Source organism: Nycticebus coucang, chromosome 3 (genome assembly GCF_027406575.1).
Source record: "Nycticebus coucang isolate mNycCou1 chromosome 3, mNycCou1.pri, whole genome shotgun sequence".
In the NCBI taxonomy this organism is placed as follows: domain Eukaryota; kingdom Metazoa; phylum Chordata; class Mammalia; order Primates; family Lorisidae; genus Nycticebus; species Nycticebus coucang.
The window spans coordinates 123,508,305-123,526,060 of record NC_069782.1 but is presented as its reverse complement, the minus strand read 5'-3'; the positions used below and the strand labels follow the sequence as shown (position 1 = coordinate 123,526,060).

Below are 17,756 nucleotides of genomic sequence, written 5' to 3'. Positions count from 1 at the left end.
CTGTCATTATTGTTTAGCAGGCCTGGGCTAGGTTTGAACCCACCAGCCCTGGTATATGTGGCTGGCGCCCTAGCCACCAAGCCTCTCAAAGTGGATTTTATGTAACTCTGTGAATATCAATAGCTGTTATGGAAAAACTGAAAATTACAGTAACAACAAAAATGAAAGCTTGGAAACAGTAGCTTAACTAAACCCAAACACATTCCTACAACAAAGTTTCACATAGCCTTCACTTAATACATTAAAAAGCATCATGATTCTTCCAAGAGCTCCAGTGCAGTATGTCTCTGCTTGTTTAACCAGAAGTTTTTTTTCTTTCTTTTTTTAGACTGTCTCATAGAATTAGCATTCTTCAATGCTTTGAGACATGTGTTTGAGGCACAAGTGAGCCACAAAAGCAAGTCTGCTTATCACTGATAAGAGAACTCAGGGCGTACTCCAGGTAAGACTGAGTTCTGGGGACTATGAGGAAAGAGCTGGGCAGAGCCACTGGCAGGACAGTGGCAGAAGGACACCACTCAGAGAGCCATGGAGAGCAGTGCCAGAAAGTGGAGGACCAAGGCCCCCAAAAGGCCCAAAGAGAAGATGGCAGAGGCGGCTAAATGGGCAGAGAAGAGCTGACACCCTTCTTCTGAGGTAAAAAAAATAGGACTCCAACCCTTGAATAAAAGTGACAGGTTAGGAGGTCAGAGCTGGGGGGTCAGAGAAGAGTGGCCGTCCCCCCAGTACCCAGCATAGTGCCTGTCACCTGGTGTAAATGGACAGAAAAAAAAAATCACAAAAATCTTTGTAGACTGCCACAATATACCCAAACCAGGAAGAACAAATTTACTAGAGATAACTATAAAGCTCCCACATACAAAGGTTAAAATTTGTTAATTTATTGTTAACCTGGAAAAAATGGAAAAGACCAGACCTAAGAACAGTCTATATGAAAATAACTGAACTGTTTTTGTTTTCTATAAGCTCAACATGAGCCCAGTGTGTGCTAAACAATCTTAAAAGTGAGAACAACCAGAGGCTACATTAACCGAGATTGAAAATTTAAACTAAGGGAGGTGATGATTTCATTGTTTTCATGCCGTGATCTCCCATCTAGAGTACTGACTTAGTTCTTGAAATCACACTTTGAGATTAATAAATTAAAGACCATCCACAAAGTTAAGAATATCCAAAGTATTCTTAATGGAAAGCAAAGAGTCTTAGCAACCCTATCCTGTGAGGAATAGAGGTTAGAGAAGAGAAAAGCTGGTAGGGAAACACATTATTGTTTCTAAATGTGAAATGACAGCTACAGGGGGAGGCAGAGCCAAGGAGAAGGAGGAATAGGAAGGAAGATTCCTGCTCAACATAAAGGTTTCTGTGACAACATGATCCCTTCATTAGTAGAAGGGAAGCCACCTAAGTCACTCCAAATGACCTCGAAGACAGGGACATTCAAATATACCTTGAAGAGCACAGAGATATGTGTGCATTCAGTCCTCAAACCCAGTCTGTGAGGACAGGGACCAAGAAAACAGCATGGAGGGACAGTGCTGCAGATGAAAACGTGCCCACTGCTGTGTGCTCAGTCCTTGATGCGGCGTGGGAGGAAGGCCAGTTAGAGAACCCTGGCTAACATTTTAGTTAAACAACTTCTCAATGAGGATCATCAGCATCGGTCTTGGGGCCTCTGGAAGCCAGGCAAAAGACAGGCCTCCTAGAGCAACTCTGAGAGGGTGGATCTGGACAGAGGCAGACCTGAGGGGGCGGGGGTGTCTCACACTGGTGGCTGCTGGGGCTGACTTCACCTCCAGACCAGCCTTGTTTGGCTGGTGCAATGTTCTAAAAAGAATTTAATCAGAATTGTTCATTTATGGGCATGCACACTCCACTCCTGTCCTCGCCACTTCCAGCTGTCCAGTATCTATGTCCCCTTATGTTGATCCCTGGTCCCTGGAAGCAGCCTGGGGTTGGGGACTGTGTACCTCTAGAATACACAAGGACTTGAAGAATATGCAAGTTGGGATGTTTTTAAAAGAATAAGTTTCTGGGTCTTCAACATCTATGTGCATGTCTCTTAAAAATAGACCAGCCTGGACCAGACTAGGCCAGCCTGGACCAGACACGGTGGCTCAGGGCTGTAATTCAAGTGCTTTGGAAGGCTGAGGCAAGAGGATCCCTTGAGCCCAGGAATTCAAGATTTCAGTGAGCTATGATTGTGCCACTGCCCTCCAGCTTGGCACAGAGGAAAAAACTATTTCTAAAAAATAGAAAAAATTAACATTTAAAAAAAAAAGTCTGGTCTGAGAACAAATCTAGAGTCAGCTAGTTTCAAAAGTGATAGTTTAGGGCCAACAGTGCCCTTGTAGCTGTAGGATAAGTAGGCGCAGCCCTGCATATGGACTCAGTGTCCTGACCTGAACTGGTTCACAGATCTCTGTGGGTGGGGCGAGAGCACCTGGGCCACTGTGCCTTCACAGTACCCTGTGATCACAGGGCTGTTACTACTGGGCTTCCACTATGGACCACACGCCAAGCACTTCCCCTAAAGATGGTTCCCCCCACAGAGGGGTTTATACCCTGTTTCCCCGAAAATAAGACAGTGTCTTATTTTAAGGTGTGCTCCCAAAGATGCACTAGGTCTTATTTTCAGGGGACGCCTTATTGTTCCTGTAAGTAGGTCTTATTTTCGAAGGATGTCTTATTTTCGAGGAAACAGGGTAGCAGCCACTGTGGGATTGACAACTTTGAAGCTCAGTTCCAGACACAAGAGTCACACATCATTCTACTCAGGGTGAATTAAACATTCCTTGTGGGAACAATTCCACAAACTAAATTTTAGGTGAGTGGGATGAGAGAATTTGTTGTCTATGAAACGAAAAGCCAAAAGTCAAATTAATCATTTTAGGAAACTTTAAAACTCTTTAAAACTGGTTACTCAGAGTGGCGCCTATGGCTCAAGGAGTAGGGCGCCGGTCCCATATGCCGGAGGTGGCAGGTTCAAACCTAGCCCCAGCTGAAAACCACAAAACAAACAAACAAAAAACTGGTTACCCAAAAGGTCATCTGAAAGGTCAGCATGACACTAACTTCTTTGTTCTAAACGCACAGCCGCTCATGACCCTTTAACAAGAGGGGAATACCTTTTGCTTTAAGATATCCACTGGTGTCTGGTGGGCTTTTAGCTTCTTGTTTTTAAGAAGCACTTTCCTCCTGAGTTGGTCAGGCGAGGGAAGCATTGGATCATCTGAGAAATCAGTCTCAAATAAGAATTTAGCCACCAGCTTTTCTCCAAACACAGTCTACAAAAGAATAAAGGAAAACACACAATCAATGTCTTTTATCTATGCTTGATAAATATATTTATATTTTATAAATATACTAAATATTTCAGTGTGGTTGAATTGTTTCAAAACTCCTGGGAAGAAGAGCTAGGAAAATTGCTTTCTCTTCCTCCCCACAGTCTCTTATTGGAAGGAGGCGGTGTTTAGAAGGACAGGAGGAGAGATCTAGGTCACTCAGCAGTTGACACCTGCTTTATTTAGGAAAATGTTCTAGGGTCTGATGTATTAATGAAGAAAACAGAGATTCAGTTGGAAGCTGGTTCAGAATTCAGTTGGGCTGTAGGTGAATGTTTCAGATGAAGATACGAAGTCACAAAGAGGGACCTTGGAGGGGTTGGGAAGTGAGGACAAAGATGAAAGCCAACAGGGAGAATTTATCTCCACCTGGTATAAAAAACCACAGACACAATTCTCACAAAGATTTTGAGCACTGATCTCCAAAGCAGTGTCTCTAAAGGAGGGGGGTGAAGGAAGGGAGAGTAGATACAGGATGATTTATTAGAGTGAGGGCAGAGAAAATACAGCAATTTCTATTTCTAGGTGTTTTTTTTAAAGTGGGATCTTGCTATGTTGCCCAGGCTGGACTTAAACTCCTGGGCTCAAGTGATCTTCCTGCCTCAGCCTCCTGAGCAGCTGTTAGTTATTTTCTAATTAAAAAGAACAAAAATCAGGGTGGCACTTGTGGCTCAGTCGGTAGGGCGCCGGCCCCATATGCCGAGGGTGGCGGGTTCAAACCCAGCCCCGGCTGAACTGCAACCAAAAAATAGCCGGGCGTTGTGGCGGGCGCCTGTAGTCCCAGCTACTCGGGAGGCTGAGGCAAGAGAATCGCGTAAGCCCAGGGGTTGGAGGTTGCTGTGAGCTGTGTGAGGCCACGGCACTCTACCAAGGGCCATAAAGTGAGACTCTATCTCCACAAAAAAAAGAACAAAAATCAAAGATTAGGCCAAGGCAATAGGAAAGGCTAATTTTGTTGGCATTAGTATTTGAGGACACATCCTTTTGTTTATGTCCTTTCCTCCCACTGCTTCCACAAATGCATCTACCATTGAGGAGAGGGAAGTGTAAGCGGATATTTGCTTCTAAATCTGCGTGCATTAGAGTTCTCTTGTATAAGAAAGGGATGACTGTTCATACAACAACTGTCCTGGCCAGTCTAAGCTCTTTGCTAATTTAGATCTCAGTACTGTATCATGGGCACAAGAAGATCTGACTTGCATACCCTGAGATATTTTTGGCTTTTCCACATACAACTCACAGGTAACATCCTCCCATCCCTGACTGGTGGTACCAGAAGCCTATCTCTTAAGGCTTTCTGGGAAGAGCCAGGAAACTAAAGAACAATGCTTATATTGCTCCGGCTAAAAAGGACCATTCCAGAGAGGGCCCAACCCCCTAGCACAATCCCATTTCTCAGGCCTGTGGGACCTTGATTGAATATACAGGATGTCAGTAAAGTTCATATGCCATTTTATTTATTTTTTTATTTTTGTGCAGTTTTTGGCCAGGGCTGGGTTTGAACCCTTCACCTCCGGCATATGGGGCCAGCGCCCTACTCCACTGAACCACTGGCAATGCCCCCTCATATGCTATTTTAAATTGAGGTCCAGCCGTGGCATGGAACACGGGGGTCCCATGTGAAACGCAATGACAATTGCACAACAAGGGCGAGCAGGGGCCAGCCTCTTAGTTGAGAGCTCACCTTGAAAATTTCTGCCATTTTTCGTTGCTGAGGCAGTGAACAGTGGTTCTCTATTGATATGATGATTGGCAGGTCGGAGTTGACGAAGGCACTCCGATCGATGGCTTCAACCACTTCCTGTGAGAGTCAGAACAGCTCATTAGCATCTAGGTGTCCGTCCAGGGTGGTCAGAAGGGAAGGTACTTACAGCCACAGAAAGCATCTCAACTGTTGCATGCAGCAGACTCTGGCTGAAGGTGGTTTTTATCTTTTCAAAGGTATTTTCAAATGAAGCAACAGGATATGGGTATCGTATGTAAACACGTTAAACTCTTTAGATGGTGTCTCCTCCATATACTGTAAGGAACAGCTATTACTATGTTGAATGTAATAATTATATATAAGTATATATAGTATAGTGTAGGTAGAAGACACTATTTTAGTTATAGTATCAAATAAGACATATCACATGTATTTGTGTGTGTATGTAAACACAATTATCAAGTTATCTCCCCAGCAATTAGACCACAAGAGTTTTAAGAGTGCTGCATAGGAAAACGAGTTAAGGAGAAAATGCATTTTAGCCACGATCTCTACATCTAAGATGAAAATAATATTTCTTCCCAGACTGGTCACAGTTCAGGAAAAAAATGATGTTTCACAGCCTTAGACCTTCTGAATGAAGTTAGTAACTGCACAACCAAACTAATATGCTACTTGGATTTTGAAAAACAATAATCCGATGAGACCAGTCTTCCTGGTGGCCAATCTTCCCTGGTGGAACTGATGCTCAATACTTCATAATGTTAATTATTTAATCATCTCCTAACACCTGCTGTTGGCCTTTGTCAGCATCATACCAGGGCAGATAACCTGTGATTCTTATAGCAAGAGAACAGTCCCTGCCTTTATATATCATTATATCATGTAAAAATGGCAACAATATTACTACATGCTAATTAATATAAGGTAATGGTTATTAACTTTGGTTGAATGGGAATCTAATGAGAGTTCTAGATCAATTCCTAGAAAAATGAACATGTGCACATTCCAAATGATACTGCAGATACTTTTAGGAAGTAATTAAGACCCAGCATAAGGGTCCTCCACATAAAGGTATCATTTGGTAAAGTCACTGATTTGAAGAAAACTTGTGAAGCATTACCTTGAAGGGGATCTTGGTTGTCAGTGTATGTCCATGATAAATGATAGGCATTCCATCATCTCCATCCCAGCAGTCCAACTCGATGCTCCGACAGCCTTGCAAGAGGACCTGTGTGATCAATGAGTGAATCCACCTCAGATAAGCACCTGGAGATAAAGCCTCAAACTAAACTCAGCACATAGTTCTACACGTCAGTCAGCATTCACACTCAGGGTTAGAGCGGAAGGGCATATGACTTAAAATAAATACTGCATTTTGGGTGAGGCAGGAATAGAACAAATTAAGGTGGAAAGAATGCTTACCAGAGCTGAATATTAATGGAAGGTGAAATTTGGTAGTAAAAACATAAGGCCATTTTCCTAACAACATTGGTTCCTTGAAAGGGCACATCTTGCAATTACTGTGCCAGGTAAGTGTTCTACCTGGGTAGATGTCAGTGGAGGTGAAGGTGCTGATATTGCAGCTCAGGGACATAAGGCCACTGATTCCTTAATGCAGCGATGACACATTTTTATCAAGCTGAACAGGATAAAATCTCCTCCATTAAGACCTCAATTCAACCACGAACAAGTATCTTTGCTACGAACATGTAGCGTGTGGGAGAGTAGAAGCAAGGGTCATCAAGGGTTTGCCTGGCTGTCTAAGCCCAAAACAGCAGCCAAAGCAGAGATGGCAAATAACCCATAAACCTCCCTCTCCCACACCTGCCATAGATTCTATCTGTATACTACCTTAAAAATTATCACATAATGGAAAGGTAACCTAAGCCAATAAGTTGATCTATCTGGGAATAGGCCTACCCACTGATTAAAAAATCTACATAATTTAGCTAGGTGCAGTGGCTCACTCTTGTAATCCTAGCGCTCTTGGAGGCTGAGGCAGGAGGATCATTTCAGCTCAGGCATTCGAGACCAGCCTGAGCAACAGTGACACCTTGTCTCTACTGAAAATAGAAAAATTAGCCAGGTGTGGTGGCAGGCACCTATAGTCCCAGCTACTCAAGAGGCTGAGGCTCAGACTAGAGGATCACTTGAACACAGGAGTTTGAGGTTGTTGTGAGGTAGGCTGGTGCCACAGAACGCTAGCTGGGACAACAGAGTGAGACTCTGTCTCTAAAAAGGAATCCACATGATTATTTCCATGTGAAAGAATAGACATTACTAGTTTTAGTGGCCGATAGAGTTTCTGCAACAAAACTCAAGAGACTGGAATGCCTCTCACTTTACTCTTTTTGTATGAGATGCTTGTTAGATTCCTCCCATTACACAGCACAGTCTGTGGCCCAGCAGCTGGAATACCTAGATGTACACTCCCTTGGTGGAGACTGCTGGGTAATGTAGCAGCTGGAACACAAGGCTCCTCTCTGTGGTGAACCTTCCAGACTGGGAAGAATGTTCAGCAACTGGCAACAGATGAGATGTTTTTTCAAAGGTACATTTGAAAAAACCAAAGGTCTTCACCATGACCTTTAGGCCTCCATTTATGGCTAGAAAAGGAAAGCTAGGCTGGAAATCCCAGGTGAGAGGAACAGGGGTTATCTCCCCCACAGATAAATGTGAGGTGGTAATTAGGGGGCTGAGGGAGGCTGGAGAGTGGTTAGCAATGAAGTAAAAGGCCTCTCCCTGCATGTGAGGTTTCATCACATCTGTGAATCTATTTGAAGAGTTCTCATGCCTTGTTCAAAAGCTGTGATAGCACACTAGCCCAGGCCACCATGGGCGACCCTGTCTCAAAAACAAAACAAAAACACAAAGCTGTGATAATCTCTGCTTGGGGTGCCATGTTAAGGAATTTAAAAACTCTTTGAAATCGGGTGGCACCTGTGGCTCAGTGAGTAGGGTGCTAGCCCCATATACCCAGGGTGGCAGGTTCAAACCCGGCCCCGGCCAAACTGTAACAACAACAACAACAAAAAATTGCCAGGCGTTGCGGTGGGCACCTGTAGTCCCAGTTACTTGGAAGGCTGAGGCAAAGAGAATAGCCTAAGCCCAAGAGCTGGAGGTTGCTGTGAGCTGTGATAGCCTAAGCCCAGGAGCTGGCAGTTGCTGTGAGCTGTGATGCCACTGTACTCTACCGGGGGCAACAAAGTGAAACTCTCTCTCTTAAGAAAAAAGAAAAAAAAAAACTCTTTGAAATCAAACAGGAAAGTGAAGTAGAATGTCGCGGACCGCCAGTTGATGGGCCTCAGTCTGAGGGTGTTCAGGGTGAACGGCACAGGTTGATTGAAAGGTCGACGCAGGATGAAATGACAGATTGCTACACAAAGCAGCTGCACTTTATTGATTTTTAAGTCTGGTATTTATACATTTTCTTTCCAGGGTTAAAACAATGTAATCATTATTTTGTTTATGCTTGTAAATTATCTTTGTGTCTCCAATTATCTTTGTGTCTCCATATGTGGTTTATCATGTACTATATGTTTTCAAGGTTTTTCTTTTTGGAGGGAGGTGGTTTATTTTTTCAAGGTTTTTGTTCTAGGGAGGTGGTTTCATTAGTAACACCTGGTTGCTTCCCCTTATCTAGGAATGTTAAGATTTGTGACTTCTCTTAGTTCTGTAATTGGTCTCAGTTTCTTATGATCTCTTTTTAAAAACAGCTGAACATGTTCTTTTATGTATAATGTTTGACTACTTCTATATATTTTTACTCTAATTAGTAACTATATTTTGATTCATAGTTAATTGCTTGTTAAACATTAACCTACTCTATTGATTTGTGTTACATATGAAAATTAGTGAAGTAAGATGTTTTTCTAAGTAAAGTTTTACTGCAGGAGGTGTCATGTTGGAACATCTTGTTTGCCGTGCCTGCATTGTCTCAAGTCACTGACATTTATGGTAGGGACGTGCTGTTGTGTAGGCTCTCTTGGAGCCACTGAGTTCAGCACAGCTATACTTGCTGTGTTTAATTGTGGATCAGTAAGTCACTGTGTTTATTCTTAGTTTCTCAAGACAATCAGGCAATAATCAGGCATTCAACTGAACAGACAGGTTTCAGAGCAAAGGTTTTTTAGGCTTTTATGCCGCACCTCGTGAGTCATTACGTTCAAACAAAGGCATGCTAGGCAACTTATGCGCTGCTGTCGCAAACCAGGGGTGCTGGGGGTTTCGCTCCGGGGAGCACATACCACCTACTCACGCATTTTATAATGCGGACAGCGCCACTTCACCCCGGCTAGATGCCGGGGGTGCGGCAGTAGAAATTAAAGCTAGTACATAGGTTCTCGCTTATTTTCCTGGGAGATATATACACATACACACACGCATACATGGGTATATGATATGTATGGATGCACACATGTGTATGTATATATCTATGTGTGTGTGAAATATATAGTATCTATAATTATACACATATTTCATTTCTTTCCCATAGAACAACGGATTTCAAACTTCTTTTAGCTTTGGAATTCACTGCAGAAATAGGGGCCCTATGTAAAGCACACAGAGAGGAAACTAGGTCAGCTGCAGAGGCCTGGGCAGGGATCCCCTTCACCCCACTGCTTGCTCATCTCAGTTAGTTAGAGGATGAGGCCCCTGGACAGACCTATTTTGAAAATTATGGTCTAAGGACACATCTTTATTTTATTATAAAGGTCCCTTAGAAAACAAGAGTTTAAGGCCACCTATAATCTCAGCACCTGAGTGGCTGAGGCAGGAGGATTGCTTGAGGTCAGGACTTTGTGATCAGCCTGGGTAACATAAAGAGACCCCATCCCCACAAAAAGTAAAAATACAAAAATTAGCCAGGTGTGGTAAAACATGCCTGTAGTCCTAGCTACTAAGAAGGCTGAGCCAGGTGGATTGCTCGAGCTCAGGGGTTCGAGACTGCAGTGAGCTATGATCATGCTATTGTACTACGGCCTGGGCAACAGTTTGAGACCCTGTCTCTAACATAAAAACAAAAACCCAGTAACCTCCCAGAGTTTAAAATGCATATTCCATCCTAAACAAACTTTGAGACAAAAATTTATCCCATGCTTCGAGGAATATCTGGACTAATCTGGAAAACTAAGGAAACTCATTGCTACTAATGTTGTGTAAACAATATAATTTTCAGACTTGGACTCACATGTACTTATATTCTACGGACCAGCCCAGCTCCTTCCTGATTAATCCTTGATAAGAGTTCAGAAAACAGAATAGGTGAGAAAGTTACAGACGATGTAACAGAGAGGCAACAGATATGCATATCCTTGAGTGTTGGCTGTTTTGGTCAAAAGGATGTGATTTTTCTAGTCCAGAGAGCCTTCTGAGTTTCTTTATCTTTCCTTCTTCTTCTTTTTTTTAGAAACAGAGTCTCACTTTGTCACCCTCAGTAGAGTGCTGCAGCTCACAGCAACCTCCAGCTCTTGGGCTTAGGCGATTCTCTTGCCTCAGCCTCCTGAGTAGCTGGGACTACAGGTGCTGGCCACAACACCTGGCTATTTCCTTCTGAGTTTCAAAGAACATTCCCATGAATTTAATGTGTAGGGATAGTGCCTACAGTCTGTACAGATTTTCTTTTTCTTTCTTTCTTTTTTTTTTTTTTTGCAGTTTTTGGCCTGGACTGGGCTTGAACCTGCCACCTCCGGCATATGGGGCTGGCGCCCTACTCCTTTGAGCCACAGGCGCCGCCCCAGATGTTTTTCTTTAGTTGGTTACCATAGGGATGAATTGATTGTCTAACAAATTACAAAGCCAAACAAACAATATTTTGGGAATAAGCCTTTGTAGAAAGTTGCATTTTCTATTATGCTTTCCCACTACAATATATTGATTTATTTAGCATGTAGTGAAAAGATTAGATAATTTTCCCATGGGAAAATCTAATTTTAGTAGGAGTAGGTCAAACTAACTAGGATCTAAAAGCTATGAGTCTCAAACAAAATTTTTTTTTTGCCTAGAATAAAGGTTAAGTATAGATGGGGGAAGCAAAACAAAAAGAAATAAAAAAAAAAATAACTGCTGTATGTATAGCCAGTTTTCCCACACATCATGGTTTCTCACATTTCACTGTATGAGTTTACTCTCTTAAAGCTCTTCAAAGGAGTCTGGGGTCAGGTTTTGTGACATTGGGGTTATGTAAATAATAAAGTTTAATGAAGACCAGGTTCCAAGTGCCATTCTCAGTACCTGGCTGTAGAGTTCAACTGAGGATTCTCCTTTGAGCTGATGGCCCGTGAGGTAGGTATTGTGCGAAGATTCAATGTAATAGTAGGAGAGGGGTAGCTGCAATTCTTTAACGTTCTCCTGTGACTCATCATTTTTTGAGGCAAAATTATCTTTATCCATCAGGAACCTAGTTGAAAAAAATTTTCTTAAGACCACGTAAGAAATATGTATACTATTCTAAAATGATGGGCAAAAGATATTTTAAAAGTTACCTTGCAAATCCTTCAAATGACATTAGACCTTGGTGACACATACTGATGCTAGGCTCGAACTTCTGCAAGGGATTAAAACAACAAAAAAGAAAGAGTTATTTAGATAATGGAAACTAAAAGGGGAAAAAAGCCATCTGACCATTTTTTAAAGCTGTTTTGTTTTCATCAGGAAACATCTAAACTAAATATTTGAACTAATTTAGTAGTGTAGTGGTAAGAGGTAGTTTTTAGTCCAAAAGAAAACATTTATTGTATGTGAGTTTATTATACTAAGCATATTTACTTAAGAGAAAAAGAAGGAATAAGAGACAAGAACAAGGCTGATTTATATGAAAACAGATTGTATCAGTTCATCCAGGTGAAAATGGGAATAATAACAGAGTTGGAGGAAGACGAACCGAGATGATTCACCTAGAGCACTTAGTACCAAGTTTACTCAATATCACAGTGAGCACTCCACAGTGTGGTAACAATCTCACATTTTGGACAGCTAATACACTGATTCTCAATCAGGTGATAGGGAGGTTGAAAACCTAGACTAACTCTGAACAGTCTCACTGTCCCTATCTCTGGCCACCCTCCACTCTAAACCATTATGATCTCTCGCTTGGGTTGTTGTGATGGCCTCCTAACCGGTCCCTCGGCTTCCACTCTGTCACCAGCACAGTTAATTCTCCAGTGGGCCCTTAAAACATAGATCAAATCATGTTCCTTTTCCACTCAAAAATTTCCAATGGCTTCCCATTTTACATGGACAAAAGCCAATCTCTTTAACACTTTCTAAAAGGCCCCGATGATTTGACCCCTGCACAACTGTGGGCACCCATGTCTGTCATTCTCTGTCTGGCTTCTGCAACTCCCTTACAACAGCTCTTTTGTGGTTCCTTCTAAACCCACAGTTCATGCCTGCCTTAGTCTTTGCTCCTGCTGCTCCCTGTTGGGAATGCTCTTTCCTGGTTCCTTGCTTTGGTGACAAACCCAGGGCTCAGTCCCAAAGCCGCCTCTTCATAGTGGCCTCTGCTTATTCCCCTCAGCCCTCCTGCCTCATGCCATCCCATTACTGTGTTCAATATTTTTCTCAAGCCCATGATTATTTAAATTATATTGTATCTTTATTTGTTTATTGTCTGCCTCACCTGCTAGAATGAAAACGCCATTGAGGACCTTTCATCCTATTCATGTCTATAGTCCCAGCTCCTGGAACACAGCCAGCATAGTAGGAACTAAAAAATATTTGCTAAATGATTATCGAGGTTGAAAACTTAGACTAATTTTCTTGCACATGCTAGAATAATAAAAAGGAATTATGTACTGGTTCCTTATAAGAGTCAGAGAAGGCCTGGGATGTAGGTTAATTACATGTTCAATGAGAATGCTTATACCCTTGTTAGTATTATTATTTTTTTGTAAATCTCTATTTCAGACTTAAGACTTTTGGAAAGAGGTATAGAAAGAGTAAATATTTAGCAGCAAACCATTAGAATAGACAGAGGTGTAACACGCAGGTACACACATGAAACAGGCACAAACCTGGATAATGCTGAGGATTTCATCGTACGTGCAGTGTTCTCCTTGGCAGTTGACTAGGAAGTCATTAAGCTGGAGTATGCCAACCCCAAATATTCCCAGAGATGTGCTCTCGATCCCAGTGCCATTCGTCACGATACTTGCAGCAGCAATGGCATCAGAGATCTGCCTCTGGTTGTCTGACAGCTGCTGTTTACTCTTAATGAATAACCCCAAATCCGAGACATTTCTGGTCAACAAATCTGAAATGGAACCACCAAAGTACATGGACAGGACAGCCAGCATCTTTCACAAGGTTTATTTTGGAGATATGTGTAATGGTGTTTGGAATTATTACATTGGAGAAGCTCTTTCCTAAAATATGTAAACCAGCCAGCAAATGAGTGCTTATTCCTGGCTTTGTATAGGTAGAGAATAAAAAAGTCAATTAGGGGGCGGCGCTTGTGGCTCAAAGGAGTAGGTCACCGGCCCCATATACCAGAGGTGGCGGATTCAAACTTGACCCTGGCCAAAAATTGCAAAAAACAACCAACCAACCAACCAAATAAAACCAAACCAACTGTCAATTAATCAACAAAAGAAACTAAGATAGAGCTAGGTGGATGATCTTGACATCATATGAACTTCAGTGTTCCATAGGAACTAAATGTAGATTCTATGGGGACGGGAGGCCAAATTTGGACTTTGGTTTTTGAGAATAACTACATTTTTATGACTGTAAAGAGTGAAGATGAACCCTTAAAATTATAGTTTATTTGTACTTTGAAACTATATCTATAAACACTTGTGTGTAAGTTTTTGTTTGACTATAAACTTTCAGCTCATTTGTGTAAATTCCAAGAAGTGCGACTGCTGGACAGTAAAGAATATGTGTAGTTTAGGAAGAAATTGCCATACTTTCTTTCAAAGTGGCTGTACCACTTAGATTCCCACTCGCAATGTTCACATCACTCCATATTCACACCAAGTTGGAATGGGAAGTCATTTTATCTAGCCTTTGGGATAGATAACTGACAGTTGTGCAGTTTCTTACAGAGCTAAACATAGGCTTGCCATATGATGCAGCCATTGCACTCTAAAGTATTTACACAAATGATTTAAAAACTTACATCACTTATGTGAATGTTATAGCAGCTTTATTTGTAGCTGTTAAAACGTGGAAGCAACAAAGATAAGCTTCAGTAGATGGATGAATAAACACACTGGCATATCTATGCAATGAAATATTATTCAGTGTAAAAAGAAATAGCTATCAAATTGCAAAAAGGAACTAAGGAAGGAAACTTAAATGGATATTGCTCAGTGAAAGAAGCCAGTCTGAAAAGGCTACCTATTGTGTGATTCCAACTGTACAACCTTCTAGAAAAGGCAAAACTATGGAGAGCAGTGATTGCCAGGGATTTGGAAAGAGGAAGGGAGGAATGAAAAAGTGGAACACAGGTGATTGATTTCCTGGGTGCAAGGGTGGGGAACCTATGGTCTTCTGATTTCAAGAATGTTCTTTTTTAAGCACCAAAGCAGGCAAGAAAAGCTTCATCTTTCTCTGCTAAACCCCTTTTATAAAAGAATTTGTTTTTGAAAATTTGGATTTGTTATAAGGCTGCACTTGAAGATCTAGAAGGCCACAGGTTCCCACTTGTGAACAGTGAACCCTAATACAAACTATGGACTTCAGTTAATAATAATATGTCAGTATTCACTGAATTGTAACAGATGTACCACACAAATTAAGTTACTACTAATCAAGGAAAGTCTGTGGCTGCGGGGGAGGGTGGAGAAAGGTAGAATGGAGCTATGAACTTTCAGCTCATTGTTCTGTAAACCTAAAATTGCTGTAAAAAAAAAAATCCAATAACTTTTAAAAAGTGTAACTACTTGGCTAATCCATAGTTATGCACAGTTTATGACTAAAGTTGAGCAATAATTAATAGTCTTAGTTCAAGGACACCATAAGCTTACAAATAATTATGAAGCAACCACATGAAACAGAAGATTTTTACTTTTGCTTTTTTGTGTTTATAATTTCTAGCAAGAACAGAAGACATAAATGATAGGCTTAAAATGCATGAGTGGTTAAAGAAATGCATGGTGGTAATGGTGAGTGGGGTAGATGAATGAGACATTATGGTCTATACAATAGGAGACACAGCTGGATGTTCAGTCAGAAGTCCTCTGCTTAAGTCACAAAGACTCTCCTTGTCAAGGGGCAGACAACTTCCGCCCTGGGATTGAGCTCCTATCTGCCTTGAGGCACGGAAGAGAATGGGAGTTCTCAGCTGTGACACATCATATATTTAGGGGACTTTTAGAAATGGTCGGGACATGATTGGAGAGCACTGTTGGCTAAATGTCCTGCAATACGTGGACAGAACCCCACAATGATGAATCTCCTTGTCCCAAATGCCAAGGACCTGCCCTCACGACACCAGAGGACACCTTGAAATAATTTCTATAAGGGTTTCATCTTGCTCCTGTAACAACATGCCTTGCGGGCCATGTGTGATTGCATTTCTGACCTTTGTGTTTTAGACAGAAAGATCTCAAAGGGAGATCCTAAACTGGTAAACAAACCTAGGTCAGGCTGAAGATCACTGATGTTTTCATCAATTGTCAGGTTGGTGTAGAGTGGGGCTGACTCAGAGCCTGATCGGTTGCAGGGCACCGCGTAGAGGTCAAAGAGATCCTTCAGGTCCTTGCGGCTCCTTACACTGAGTGGAGGGGGAATGGAGAACACTTCACGTGAGTATCGTTACAGAGACTGGGGCTGAGCAAGAGCAAGAATTTTGGAAGCATATGCTGTACCTGAATGATTTGAACAGCTCAACAAATTCAACAAAACTCATGCTGCTGTCTGATACCATGAAGCTCTGGAATCCCTTCATCCCTCCTTTGACCCGCCCATGCCAGCTGCTGCTGCTCCAAGCACTGCAAAAAAAGAAAAGGCTTTCATGGGCTCAGTGGCAGGGCTACTTTGTCACTGTGCCCCACCAGATGTTCTCCGATTAGTACTACGAGCAAAAAGATGGATTGCAAGTAATTTAAGGTTATCTTCCCATACTTCTCTTAATCTATAGTGTGTCAGAGGAAACAAAACAGACATATACTGAAACAACTTCATTTCCAGCCTCTTTAATAAGAGCACGAGGGTAAGGTTAGTATTTCTCTACTAATTAGAACAATTCTTGGAAATCACAGATCAGTAGGCAAAATTACTCGGTTTTTCTGAAGAAAAATATTTTTTAAAAAAAGTCCAAGATTATTCAATCCTAATCTATGGGAAATAAAGCATATAGTTTTCTACATTCTAAATTGTAGAAACACATTTAAGAAGTTTCGCGTGCATCAATATTTTTCCTTTCTTAACCAGCTTTTAGATGAAAACAGGGAAGAGCTTTTAAAGATTAATGGAAAATGTGAGTTAGAGAAATATTAAGATTGGAAAGAAGCCAATTCTGCCTAGGACTATATTTGTACCCGCCAAGGCTGCATCTATTCAATATAAAAATTGAATATAAAAATTTAGTCAAGTTGGTCAAAAATTCAGCCTCCTTGCTTCACAATGTATTTTCTTTTCTTTTCTTTTTTTTTTGAGACAGAGCCTCAAGCTGTCACCCTGGGTAGAGTGCCGTGGCATCACAGCTCACAACAACCTCCAACTCCTGGGCTCAAGTGATTCTCCTGCCTCTGCCTCCCAAGTAGCTGGGACTATAGGCACCCACCACAATGCCCGGCTATTTTTTGGTTGCAGCTGTCATTATTGTTTGGTGGGCCGGGGTTGGATTCGAACCTGCCAACTCAGGTGTATGTGGCTGGTGCCTTAACCGCTTGAGCCACAGGCACTGAGCCTGTATTTTATTTTCTATACTGATTCCCTGACAGAATAGTATGAGAAATGTTTTGACTATGGTTTTTAGTTAAATCAATGAACAGAATCTTCCTTTATTTTCTCTTTTTGTCTTGCATTTAAAAAATTTTTTAAAGTATTTTAAATATGTATGTAAGTATAGAAAACAGCATAAGGCCTAGACAGTCTACTCTCAATCCTGCTAACCATGTGTACTCAAGGAAGATTATTTTGTGTTGTATTTAAAGGTGACTTCTCCTCAGTGAAAGAATACTACCAACTGATAGATTTATAGCACTCTTCTGTTCTTTTCTGAGACAGACTCTTGCTCTGTTGCCCCACGTCTTGTGCAGTGGTGTCCTCATAGCTCACTGCAGCCTCAAACTCCTGGGCTCAAGAGATCCTGCTGCCTCAGCCTCTTGGGTATCTATCTGGGACTACATCTGCACCACCATGCCTGGCTTATTTTTCTATTTTTAGTAGAGATGGAGTCTTGCTCTTGTTCAGGCTGGTCTCAAACTCCCGAGCTCAAGCAATCTTCCTACCTGGATCTCCCAGAGTGATGGAATTACTCAGTCGATTTACAGCACTTTCTAGGCATAAATTGTGGGTTGTTGATCCTCAGTGTGGTGTGAGATACATAAAGTGAAGGTTCAGAAAGAGGGAAAAGGTGGCTTCAACATTTGAATTTATGCAAGTAATTTCCCTGTCTTCCTTCTAGTTGCAGGTCCAGCTATTGATTGTAGGAACCCATCTCCCTCTGACTCCTAAACTATTTGTCCACTATTTCAACTACAAGACTTAGGACTCAGTCTTTCTCCTTTAACCATTTGGGCTGATTTTTCTTCTGC

At 41.7% G+C, this 17,756-nt stretch overlaps 1 protein-coding gene across 6 annotated transcripts in view; it reads right to left on the bottom strand.

Moving 5' to 3' along the window:
- PLCE1 (phospholipase C epsilon 1) overlaps nt 1-17,756 on the bottom strand; it is a 310,555-nt gene that overhangs the window by 53,891 nt on the left and 238,908 nt on the right. For all 6 annotated transcript variants that reach the window (XM_053583635.1, XM_053583634.1, XM_053583637.1 and 3 more), the window contains 8 exons: nt 15,864-15,986; nt 15,633-15,769; nt 13,065-13,303; nt 11,535-11,596; nt 11,284-11,449; nt 6,170-6,277; nt 5,026-5,142; nt 3,126-3,284 (listed from right to left, as the gene is read on the bottom strand). In XM_053583635.1, coding sequence (XP_053439610.1) covers nt 3,126-3,284; nt 5,026-5,142; nt 6,170-6,277; nt 11,284-11,449; nt 11,535-11,596; nt 13,065-13,303; nt 15,633-15,769; nt 15,864-15,986 — 1,111 coding nt within the window. The remainder of the gene's footprint in view (nt 1-3,125; nt 3,285-5,025; nt 5,143-6,169; nt 6,278-11,283; nt 11,450-11,534; nt 11,597-13,064; nt 13,304-15,632; nt 15,770-15,863; nt 15,987-17,756) is intronic.